General features: G+C 38.8%; 1 protein-coding gene across 1 annotated transcript in view; it reads right to left on the bottom strand.

The window, feature by feature from the left end:
* Nucleotides 1-11834: 11834 nt before the first annotated feature.
* The window catches only part of GABRR3 (gamma-aminobutyric acid type A receptor subunit rho3), a 46230-nt gene continuing 45509 nt past the window's right edge, over nt 11835-12555 (bottom strand). The window contains exon 9 of the mRNA XM_047100457.1: nt 11835-12137. Coding sequence (XP_046956413.1) covers nt 11835-12137 — 303 coding nt within the window. The remainder of the gene's footprint in view (nt 12138-12555) is intronic.

The raw sequence follows: 12555 nt of genomic DNA, 5'->3' as shown, positions 1-12555 counted from the left end.
CACCAGCGCTCGGAGGCCCAACAGGACGTGCACGACCCCGCCCCGGCGGCGCGGGGCAGGCAGCGAAAACCGCTCCACTCACCCTGCTCGGCCTGTTGCGCGCGGCCGCGAGCGGGCGGGGCAGCGGCTGGGGGCGGGGCGGGGCGGGGCGGCGTGCGCACGCTGGGGGGCGGCCCGCTCCGGCTCCTGCCTGAGCTCCCGCTCCCGCTCCGGCTCCACCCCGCGCCAGGCCGCGGGTGGTAGGTACTTCTGGCGCCCAGTACCGGCAGGTGTTGGGTCTTCGCGCCATCACGTTTTCCCCTTTGGTGTTAAAGGAAATGCATGGTTCTTGGTTTTTTGTTTTGTTTTTTTTTTGAGTTGGGGGCGGGATGAGTCTCTGGATTTGGGGCAACTGTTTTATAGTACGACCCTATTCTTTTTATGAATGGAGAAACCCAGATGCAGAGAGGAGACGAGAGCTTTCCAAGTTTAGGGAGTCAGAGGTCCAGATTCTCCCATCGCTTTCTTTTGGGCTCTCCATGCTAAGCTGTACTGCTTTGTACTGTCAACTGTAATTTATATCCCGTTGCTCCCAGAGTCAGAATTAATCCCGGCTTAAAAGGATACTGGAAATTCTTTGTGACGATAGCTATAGAAGAGAAGAACAAAAGCAATTTAATTTTGGCCTACGGCTCTGTCCTTTAGACAGACAAACTGATTGGAAACGTTTGGGTGGGGAGGCTGGACCAACTGAGCACGGGGATCAATGTCACATCTCTGCTTTGGCCTGTGTCCTTCTTTGCTCTGTAGACAGCCAAAGAGGACCTAAAGGAAATTATTTCATTCTGTCAGGATGATTGAGACCAATGACTAGCTCTGATTATCGATGTGGACACGTGAGCAAATGGGAACAAAGTACAGCCTTGTCTAACACTCCTCCGAAACTAAAAATAATAGCAACACCTGAATTGAGTTCTTGCTGTAAGGCACCATGCTAATTGTTTCGGGGACTCCTCACTCCATCCTCACCACAATCTTGTGCTTACCTCCATTCTACAGTTGAGAAGACTGGGTCTGGAGAAGTTAACTTGCACAAAGTCACATTTAGATTTGGAAGAGCTAAGTCTTTCGGGAAAGACTTTCTCAGATCTGTCTTTCGGAAGAGACTTTAAAAAAAAATCTAGTCCACTTGACATTATATTGGTAATGTACTTTGCTCTTTATTTTGACTACAAAACATCTATCAAGATAATGTAGAACAGTATTGATGTTACAAGGATTCAAAAAATGGTAAATTCTTACCCATGTCCATTATATGGAAAAGCACCACTTTGTGTTTGTATAAAGAAAAGTTTCAATGTCAACACCAATAAAACCATCTCCTAGACGGAGAATCGTCACTAGGGTGCCTGACAGAACAAAAGTACATATTGAAGTCGGCTCTGCTAGGGAAAATCATACATCTTGTATAGGAGTTCCCCTGATGCAAAATTAGTCTTTCAATGTGTTCTCTCTGATACTGTCATTATAATTCAGATTTGTTAGCATAGCAAGCAAAGAAAAGAAAAGAAATAAAAAGGTTATGCTCATTCAGTCTTCAGACCTAAACACAATGGCTGGCATGTCTACAAAGAAAAGGAGGAGGGAGAGAAGTGAGGAAAAGGGGTGGGGGGGGGGGCGGAATGTGAGAGAAGAGCTTCCAGAATCTATGGCATTCCTAACATACTGTTTGAGTACTTTGTTTTTTTATCTTTTGCTTTAGTCCATTGAGTTTAAAGTTGTTCCAGAGGACAAGAAGCAGGCCACTGTGCAGTCTCCAACTTAGCTATTCCAGACTCATTAAAAAGTCAGTTATTTTCTTTCTGTAATCTATTTTCTCATAAAAACAATGTCATAGATAGCTGAGTCATAGATGGCTCAGTGACCCAGACCTACCCAGAAGGGCCTGAAGAAGCCCCCAGATATCTGAATCAATAGACTAGTGATCCTCCCGTGGAGCCTGGGAACAAGATGCCGAGATGATAGGAAAGAGCAGAGAATTCCATCCTTATACAGAAGCCCTGAAATAGACTTGTCTACGATTCTCACAAAAATAACTTGCACTTCTGCAAGAGTGTTTTATGTTTATACCCTTTGTGTTGCTTTGTGTTGCTTCATTTCAAACCCAAGTTTGTCATCCTCTCCTGTGATTTCCTAGGCTGTTCTTACTATAGAACTTTAGGTTTTGGCCGCTTCACTGGGGCTCCCCACTGGGCCTGCCCTGCCTGGGTGTCAGGCTGCACAAACCCATCTCTGTCCTTTCTCCACTGCCAATCAGAATGATCCTGGGCTTAAAGAATCTTAGAATTATGCTGTGTGAGTGTACTTTTTAAGGTTACTCAGGGGGAAGAGATGCGAAGTACATGAACTTAACTTTCTCTTTTTGCTAATGCTCAGTTTCCTCACTTATTAGGTGAGATTGAACCAGATAATTCTTATTATCCCTACTGGCTCTCACATTCTATAATCCTAAAGGTCTGTGCACCAATTTCCACAGGGTATTAGGAGAAAAATCAGGAATCATGCATACTGCCCCCTACGTATTTGTATTGTATTTGTATTCACTTTGGTCCAGAAAAGATATAAGTGATTTCTTTCTTTTATATGATTTTATTTAATACCTGTACCATTATTATCATCCTAACTTTTGCAAACAATATATATAATATAAGGAAACCAAGACATAGTGAGGTTAAATAACTTGCTCAAAATTATACAGCCATTGGATAGCACATCTGGGGCTTAAATCCCATGCTGCCTATCGACTAATCCTCTTTTTGAGCCTCATTTTCTGCACCTTAGAAATGGTTAATTTTGCTTTGTTTGTCTAACTCATAAAGCTGCTGTGAGTCTCAGGTGAGACAGAGTAAGCAGAAGAGTGTTAAAACTGTAGAATGCTATTCACCTGAGAGGCATTATTGTTAAATCCATTACAACATCTTGAACATGATCCACAGAATGAATTAAATGCACCTGAGGCTTTTACATGTATATGTTTCACTTCCTTGACTATACTCGTGAACAGGGCACCTTCTCACTGACATAGCCATATCACCATGAATAATCTTGGTCAGACTTAGTTAACTTCAGAAAGAGCCACATTTTTTTAATGACCCAGGCTGAGGTCTTCCAAAATTATAGTTATGATACATCTCATTGAAATCAATATTCCTATAGCTATGTTTTAAACTCTTTGGAGCCAGGAAATTGCTTTCATCTATTCTGAGAACTAGAACAGAGCTTTGCATGGCGTAGTTACTCAATGTTTACAAAATTGGATTGGGTTAGTATTCCCATTTTCTTGTCTGACTTACAGTCTGATTTCTTGTATAGCCTATGCCTGTAGGAAAGTCAGTGACAGGCTGTATAACTTTTTTAATTAAATGATGCTACACACCTCTCTTCTTCAATAGCCAAGCACTTGCAAATGAAAATACACCTTGGGTTTTGGCCAGTGACTCTTTCCCTCAGAAAGAGAAGTTGTTTAATATGTTACCCATAAAACCTGAAATAAACTTGTCCATGATTCTTATAAAAATAAGATGTAATCCTACACAGCTGTTTTCTGTTCATACTGCTTGGATTGCCTTTGTTAAAAAGGAAACAGGCTCCAACTGAAAAATGTTTCCTGGGAGACTAGCACAACATATATAGATGGATGAGAGAGACTCACATGGTGATGGTACATTCATTTACTTATCTTTCTTTAAAATTTTTTTGTCATAATGACCTAATAATGACCCATCAATTGATCTCAAAGGTGTAGTTGTTGGGAACTGACAGGTCTGCTAATGAATCTTTTTAAACTTTCAAGGAAGAGAAAAATATACCTTACATAAACTGCTTCTAAATACAGAAAAGGAAAATAACCCTTTTAAGAAAGAAAATTATAGACTGTTATTTGTAAAAATAGATGCATAAACTTTGGCATGGACAGGAAAGGAGCATGAAGTCACACGAGGTCAGAGATCTAAGGGTTAACTTTAATGAACCACAGCATGTAGACCTCCAAAGAACATTCACCAGTAGCCCTTGAAAGCTTCAACATTTGAACACCTGCCACCAGGGATGGCTACATTATTGGTGGGACCAAGTGCAAAATGAGTATGTGAAGCTCCTTGTTCCAAAAGAAGAGGGAAGTGCCATTAAAGGTACTAAAATATAGAACAATTCTTTTGCAGTCTCTCTCTTCGCTAATGGTGGGTGTTTTTTATTTGCTATTCAATGTCATGCTCTAGAAAACACAGGAATACTTGAAAGGTGAGTGCATACATTCACAGGCATGGGAGGACCCTGCGGTGCCGCTCAGCATCCACACATGCACAGAAGCACATGGCCCACAGGCTACTCGGTACCCCCCTCCTGCTAACCACTGGACCAGCACTGCTGTGCTCAGGCCAGGGGTGGAGAAGTCAATCTTCCTGATTCACTGGTCAGGGTCCCAACCCAAAGCAGACTGGCCAACCTCAGGAGATTATAACCTCCCAGGACTCACACCTTACCTGGATAGGGGGTGGGTAAGAGGTGTGCTCCAGTCTAAACACTCTTCAAACCCACCAGGGCACTGCCAGCCCAGGGCAGGGAAATGCTGTGGTATGTGTGGACCTACGTACAAGCCCCTGCCAGGGGAAGAGAGAAGTGGTGGGCCTCAGGTGGGACCAGAAGAAGGAGGCAGGAAAGTGACGTCCAGAACCTGTCCCACAGGAAGCGGAACTGCACATGCCAAACCTGGGTACACGCGTTGTTGTTCCAACAGACTTTACTTACAAAATAAATTTAAAGATTACATTATTAAGAATTTCAAGATGGCAACTGTAGAGCATTAACCCCCAAGGGTGGGGCCTTGTGTGAGGATACTGGTTTCATGCTCAGGAAACCAAGTGTACCTGCCCCCTAGAGGACATCAACCAAGCAAAGAACTAAAATACATTATACCATTTAAGTAAAAAGACTTTTGCCAATCCCTAATCTCACCCATCCATTCCTTGCCCTTGAACCTGGTAGAATGGAAAAGGGTAGGAGAGAGGCCTGTACTAGAGCAGATGTTACCTTCTTCCTAGGACAATTTCCCCAGTTCAGGGTTTAAGTCTGAGGTGGGAAAAGTGAAAACACACTGAAATCAGTCTAGGCTTTATACCCGAAAACAAATCTCCATCATCAAGCTGTTTTGTTTGTATGTATATGTCTATATGTGCTTGTTAATTGATTGATTGATAATTCACAGTATCTAAAAAGCTGTGGGATCTACCTGAGATGCCAGCAAGGGGCAGAGAAGTTGTACCTAATAAAGCATATTAAACAGTCATTGATTAAAAATAAAGCCATATTCTATTAGTACCCCCAACAAATTCAGATTATTTCATGTAAAATAGAGTTCAGCAATATAATAAATGGTTAATCTACATTAGTCAGGTAGAACTCAACAGAAATTCCACCACTGAATTTACTGCATAAAAGGAGTAAGAGTTAATGTCATGAGAGAATCAAATGATCCTAATAACTTAAATAATTTGATTACTTTGGTCAAGATGGCATATTATATTGAGTACTTGGTGACCAACATGCAATTAATTACTTTGATTGCCCAAAGACACACAATCTTTTGTGCAAATGAGCAATAATCATCTGATTGTATTAATCTAGACCAGGATATCACCCAAAATAATTAAATATAATTAATTTTGCCCTCAAATCCAAATCTTCCCATAAGACACATACCACAGAACTTTGTTTTGTGAAATGAACCACATTTTTAGCTTCTACCGTTCTCCTTTCTTTTGCCTTATTTTTCTCTCCTACTTCAAATTCACATTATCTCTATAAGTCACATTAAATTATTAGAGCTCTTTTTAGAAAACCTCTTTCTTCACTGTGTACCTGAACTGCATATTCATTTAAAAGCTCTTTAGCAGGTATTCAGGTTTCTTTCACTTTGAGTCACCATTTAATTTAAATATGACCTCACCCAACATACAACCTAATTAACAAAACATATTTTAAGTTATTCTGGGGTGGTGTGAATGCTCTAAAAATTTGTTTGATGTGTGGGTTTATGTTCATAACACTTCTTTAGAGCATAAAACGCTTGAAACACCTGCATTAATGTTCTCTGAAGAACAGAAGAAATTAATGTATGTAAGCACTTCCTTTCTTAGCGTGCCTTGTTCAGTTAGCTAGTCTTCTTGAAAATATTGTGTTACTTTTAAATAATTCAGGCATGGGGTGCCTGGGTGGCTCAGTCGGTTAAGGATCTGATTTCAGCTTGGTCATGATCTCACGGCTTGGGGGTTCGAGCCCCGCATCAGGCTCTGTGCTGACAGCTCAGAGCCTGGAGCCTGCTTTGGATTCTGTGTCCCCCTCTCTCTCTGTCCCTCCCCCGCTCATGCTCTGTCTCTCTTTCTCAAAAATAAGCAAACATTAAAAATTTTTTTAAAGAATTTAGGCTTGTGTATCGAACTTCAGAAAGCATTACTACTTCATAATAGGTTTAAAAATATTTGTTAATGACATTATAACATCATGTCCTTTGGATGGCCTAAGGCAAGGAGTGAGCCACTAACAGCATAATTTTGTAGAAAGCCTTTGAAGCACTCTTGTAGAAAATAAGTTTCTATAATGAATTGTATTGATCCTGGGATCAAAAGTAATAGCACATTCATCAAATGGCCTAATTGATAATAAAATATAGTTCAATGTTTCCTACATCAAATTATCAATATATTGAAAAGAAAACTATGGTAATTTTTCTGTGACTGTGAAATCCCTTTTCCACACACAGCCCTTTTATTGATCAAAAAACATTATGATTCAGCAGTAGATTGAAATGGAAAAACAACTGACAATGTGGAACCTCATCTGAAGAAGCCTGTGTGTTCCTGGAAAATCGCAAGAGTCAAAAAATCTGCCCCCCTACCACCATTTTGTCTTCTGAGAAATGACCACTTGCTGTCGTATATTCTAAGACCCACCTCTACCCTTCCTCAGTGAGTAAGACTCCCTTGTTTTTATGTCTTTTTGGATGTCTGGGCTCCCTTCCTTAATTTTGAGATGTTCCTCATTAATGAGTATCCTTCCTAGTGGAATAGCCTGACAAAATCATCTCAATTATCTGGTGCATTTTTTCTTTCAGTTTCTTTATAAGAGAAAACACAATGTTCAAGTTCTTTGTTAAATTCAGGGAAGTTAAATTGCAGTTGGAAGGTGATAGAACTTTAAAATTAAGCAAGACTTTACAGTTTGTTTTAAAGCAATGTGTATAGGGAAAGACTAGGCATCACGCAAATGAAATACCTGGAATGTAACACTGACTGGGATGCCTCCAGCCCTACCAGGAAACAGCACCAGGTATAGAATTGCAGTTGAAATAGCAATTTCCTTACCACTTTTTAACCTTGCTTCTTTGAGGGTGTTGTTAATCTTATTGGAATTCTGACCTTAATAATGACTACAGAATTAGGTATAATTCCTTTCCTCATTAATCTCCATGTTAAAAAATTGTGTGCATGTGTGTGTGTGTGTGTGTGAGTGATTTGAACAGGCTTAAGAGCAACACGATACAAAATGATAGACCTTATTCATGAAAACTAATCCACCTGCAAGAATTAAGACAATGTAACCATAAATTATGATTGTGCAACAACTCATATGCAAATATTTGCAATCTCCATTGCCCTCCTACTTACAAAAAAGGCTTGTGATGGCAGTAACAATCATGGAAGAAAGCAGAATTTAAATAAATAGAACTGCTTTAAATCGGTATTTTATACAATGTCTAAACTTCTTCTATAAAGGGAATGCCAGTGGATATAGATCCATATAAACAGACTGGTAACTGAGTCTGACATGACAGATTCTAGTGGCAAATAGGAATTCTTATAAAGGAAATAAATGCTGAACTTCAGATATGGCTAAAAATTTTGTTTCTAAAATAATTTGACTTCTAAATATTCTTTATGTTGCTAATTGCAGCCCATTATAATCACACACAATAGGAAATAAAACCAAAGTCCCACAGGAGAAGATGGGTTACATAAATTACGGTACACTCATTTAGTGGATTGCTCTGCAGCATATAAAAATTATTTTGCAGGAAAAAATGGCATAGAAAGTTGTTTATGAAAAGAATAATTAAACAAAGCTGCATTTTAAAAAAATGTTGCTTATGATCCAGAGAAGAAAATCTGGCTACAAATTGCCTAAGTTAAACACATTCCCAGTTAGAATGTAAGTTCAGTTAGTTAGGGAGTGTCCATCTTTACCATATCCCTAGCAAGGTGTTTGGCATGATATAAGTGATTAAATTAATAAATGCAAGTATATACCAATGATTCCATTGGAAAAATACATGTTATGCATTGAAAAACTCTAAGAATATACATTAAAAAGTTAACTACTTGGGCACCTGGGTGGCTCAGTCAGTTGAGTGTCTGTCTGACTTCAGCTCCAGCCACGTTCTCAGGATTTGTGGGTTCGAGGCCCGCGTCAGGCTCTGTGCTGACAGCTCAGAGTTGGGAGCCTGCTTTGGATTCTGTGTCTCCCTCTATCTCTGCTCCTCCTGCATTCACACACACACACACTCTCTTTGTCTCTCTCTCTCAAAAATAAATAAACATTAAAAAAATTTTAAATGTTAACAGCTTAATTCTGAGTGGATTTTTTTTTGCCACTTGGTATTTTTAATTTTTATAGTGAAATTGTATTTCTTTTGTAATCAGAAAACAATAAAATTAAGTTAAAAATATATCTTTCATAGATTTTCCAGAGCAGTCCCTATAAAATATCCTGTTTCTATATTTAGGCAGTTTACAGAGCTGGCTGGCTTTTTCTTAAATCTTGGAAAGCAGCTTATTTTCTGAAATCCTCACATTTTATCCAAGCTTATCCCTCAGTGAACAATCACATGCAGTCTGTTCTGGATTGTGATCAGTAAATGAAGTCAAAATCAAAATGAGGTAACTATTATATGCTGTCTGTCACTCATACATTTCCAAGGTAACTGTGATTTCATTCTTTTTGAAATAACAGAGCCAGGAACATTGGTGTTCCTTAGTGGAAATGAGGTTCACAGGAACAGTTGTACCCTCACAGTCTTCTACAAGCCACTGATTTGAGGAGATGAAGACTGGCCAAAATCCCAAGTGCTCATTCTGAATGTTCTAATAATTCTCTTGAGCAGCAAGCGTATTTTAGACATTACTGAAAAATGCAAAGACTGTTTCTAGTCATTAACAAAAGTTATGTTCGATCAGCCAACAGTTGTGCATTAGTACTCCTCAAGAGGAATGCTGAGTGTATGAGTAGTGTGGTGGAGACCTAGAGTGCCAGATGTATTAGTATTAGTCTAGAGTATTAGATGTATTAGTCTAGAGTGCCAGATGTATTCAGCGATGCATTTGATTTGAAATTGTGGAATAAATATGCCCAGGGAAAGCTTTAGACATTCTGAATGGTATAGTTCAAAGTAGAAGAAAAACAGTAACATCTGAGGAACCCAAGAGAAGAAGGGAACAGTATAGATTTATTCTGTTCATTTGTAGATTTTTCCTTTTTTTAAAAAAAATTATTTTGAGAGAGAGAGGGAGAGAGAGAATCCCAAGCAGACTCCTGCACTGTCAGTACAGAGCCCAACTCAGGACTTGATCTCAGAAACCTCGACCTGAGCGGAAATCAGGAGTCAGACACTTAACTGATTGGGCCATCCAGGAACCCTCTCCCTTTTTTTTTTTTTTTTTTTTTTTTTAACATCAGTTGTATACAGAGTATGTCAGAATCAGAAATGTTAATGGGGCGCCTGGGTGGCTCAGTCGGTAAAGTGGCCGACTTCGGCTCAGGTCATGATCTCGCGGTCCGTGAGTTCGAGCCCTGCGTCGGGCTCTGTGCTGACAGCTCAGAGCCTGGAGCCTGTTTCAGATTCTGTGTCTCCCTCTCTCTGACCCTCCCCCATTCATGCTCTGTCTCTCTCTGTCTCAAAAATAAATAAAACATTAAAAAAAATTTAAAAAAAAAGAATCAGAAATGTTAAGCCAACTGTAGAACTCTCCTCAAATAATAGCTACAAATTCTCAAAGAAACACCTAGCATATTAATCTGTTCTGTATTCTGAAAATATAATCCTATAAAATTACTATTCCTTTTAAGTCAAGCTTAAAAACTGTTAGTTTTCTAATTTATTTATTGTCTATCCATAACTAAATGGACAAGAGTTTTAATAAATTATATTAGTTCAATTTTGGACAGTTTCCTAGAAAAATATAATCCTTGGAAAATTCTGAAGGAATTAGAGAAGTTGTATTAAGAAAATAGAATGAAGTATCCCAGAATTAGCCTGTGAGGGAAGTTATGATAGAGATGGGATTTGCCTTTAAAACTTTTGTGCCCAAGAGGAAAATAAGTTTCTAGAACCCTATGTCACTCACAGCAGAGAACCAAAATCAATGTTACTGGTAAATAAGCAGGAAGTTACTTGTCTTTTAACCTAGCACAAAATAGTTCAAATCATTTTGGTTCACTTTATGGTGAAATAAATGGCAATACACTTAATGTAACACACCATTTAATTTATTTCCCTTAATTCAATGCCAAAAGTCAAAACAGGAAGGGAAAATATTTCATACTTCTTACTGAGGGCTGATCTCTAAATGGAATCTTTTTCACAAAATACTTAACACAGAAGCATGCACACTACCAGTCTACAAAATGAATGCTAATCGTTAGAGGTTTTTCTACTTAACAAACATTTATTTAATACCCACTTGACCTGATTTACTTGGTTCAAACAACGTTACTATGGGATTACTATGGGATATATAAATTTCATTCAATTGTTCACTCAATACCATGTCTGGAAGCATCTTCAGTCATTTATGAACTGAGACTCCACATCCCTTCACGGATATTCTTTTCCTTGTTTTGGTATCCCCTTTTCAGAACTCAGACAGCATAGTGTACAAGCCTCTATTTTACATCTATTGTAATTATTATATTTATTATTTATGAAAGCTACCAGTTCACTGTTCCTGATAGGCTGTGCACTCACTGATAGCAGGAATGCCGTTTTATATTCATTTTTGACTACGTAACACCTAATAAAGTAACTGGCTTATACAGGAGGTCAATAATATTTGGTAAATACAGTAACTAATTCACTAAATGCCTCCCGAAAGCTATGAAAGCTATGACTCAACTGTAAAATACAAGATTCTATTACTGAAGATTGACATATTAATTTAACATTGGGATGGGAGCAAAGTTTAGATGTTTTGCTCTTGGACTCAATAATATATGAAATTTAATAGTGAAATAAGATAAAAGACTTGACTGGATATGGACAGGGAAGCTCTTCATGTACATCTCAGCTGTATAAGTGTCCATGGTCCCACCTTGATGTTGATGTTCTTCCTCACAAGGATTCAACTCTGTCAGGTAGCATGGCACATGGCTAGCACTAAGAATCAATGCTTCTTGAATCATTGTCATAGTCCAGCTTTACTGCTTAGTTAAATACAAAACGTTTACATTTAGAAAGCAAGGAGGGTCTAGGCGAAGTAGTTACAAAGCCCAACCCTGTGGAAATTTTTCTGTAGTATGCATGCCTGTGACTCTTATGTATGGAATCAAATTCTCCAGGGACCTTAAACTCTTCCTAGATGTAAATCAGTCAACTTTAAAATCTTCTATAGGCCAAGAGAGGTGACTGACTGGCTGACTCCCAGTTGAATCAAGTACAGTTCAACTCATAGTCAAGAGTTGTTTGTTGTTGTTGTTGTTGTTAGCCTACTCTGATTCCAAAATGAGTATTATACATTGGGAATTCTTCCTCACACATATACACCCCAGTAAAATAAATTAAATGCAATATACACAGTGGGAAATAAAATCCTTGAGTAGGTGTCAATGACATGATTATTTTCCAGAATGATTGCACCAATATGCCCTCCTAAGGATTGTCTTCTCTTTATCTGAGATGTATCTGTGCTGGGGCTACCTGTGGATCTTCCTCGCATGGCGTCCTCTTCTGAGTGTAGAGAAAAGGAAGTCTGGTCCATTTCAGTCTTGCTGTCATGGTAACAACCGTCGAAGGCCATGGCTTGAAATGTATCAATATTATACATTCCAGAAATCTGACAAAAAGACTTTTTGTTAGTAAGCCATGAATATGGTTCTATATGTAGGAACTACAGTAGAAGTCTAAACAATCAGATTTTTAAAAGAGTTTCAATAAATGCTAAGAATGTTCTGCTTATTTTATTTTATTTTAGTTTATTTTTTGAGAGAGAAAGAGAGAGTGAGCAGGGGAGGGGCAGAGAGAAGGGGGGACATAGGATTGTAAGCAGGCTCTGAGCCAACAGCAGAGAGCCCAATGTGGGCCTTGAACTCATTACCTGTGAGATCATGACCTGAGCCAAAGTTGGACATTTAACCAACTGAAATACCCAGATGCCCCTGTTTTGCTTATTTTAAAGAATAGAATTCTGGTTTTGCTTTTGGTATCTGACTAAAAGTCATTTTAATAATAAATGGAAAACATTATCAAAGAGA

The sequence above is a fragment of the Lynx rufus genome, unplaced genomic scaffold (genome assembly GCF_022079265.1).
Source record: "Lynx rufus isolate CCGP_SWC_20201006 ecotype Redwood Valley unplaced genomic scaffold, mLynRuf1.p SCAF_5, whole genome shotgun sequence".
Lineage (NCBI taxonomy): Eukaryota > Metazoa > Chordata > Mammalia > Carnivora > Felidae > Lynx > Lynx rufus.
This window is presented reverse-complemented; position numbering and strand designations above follow the sequence as displayed.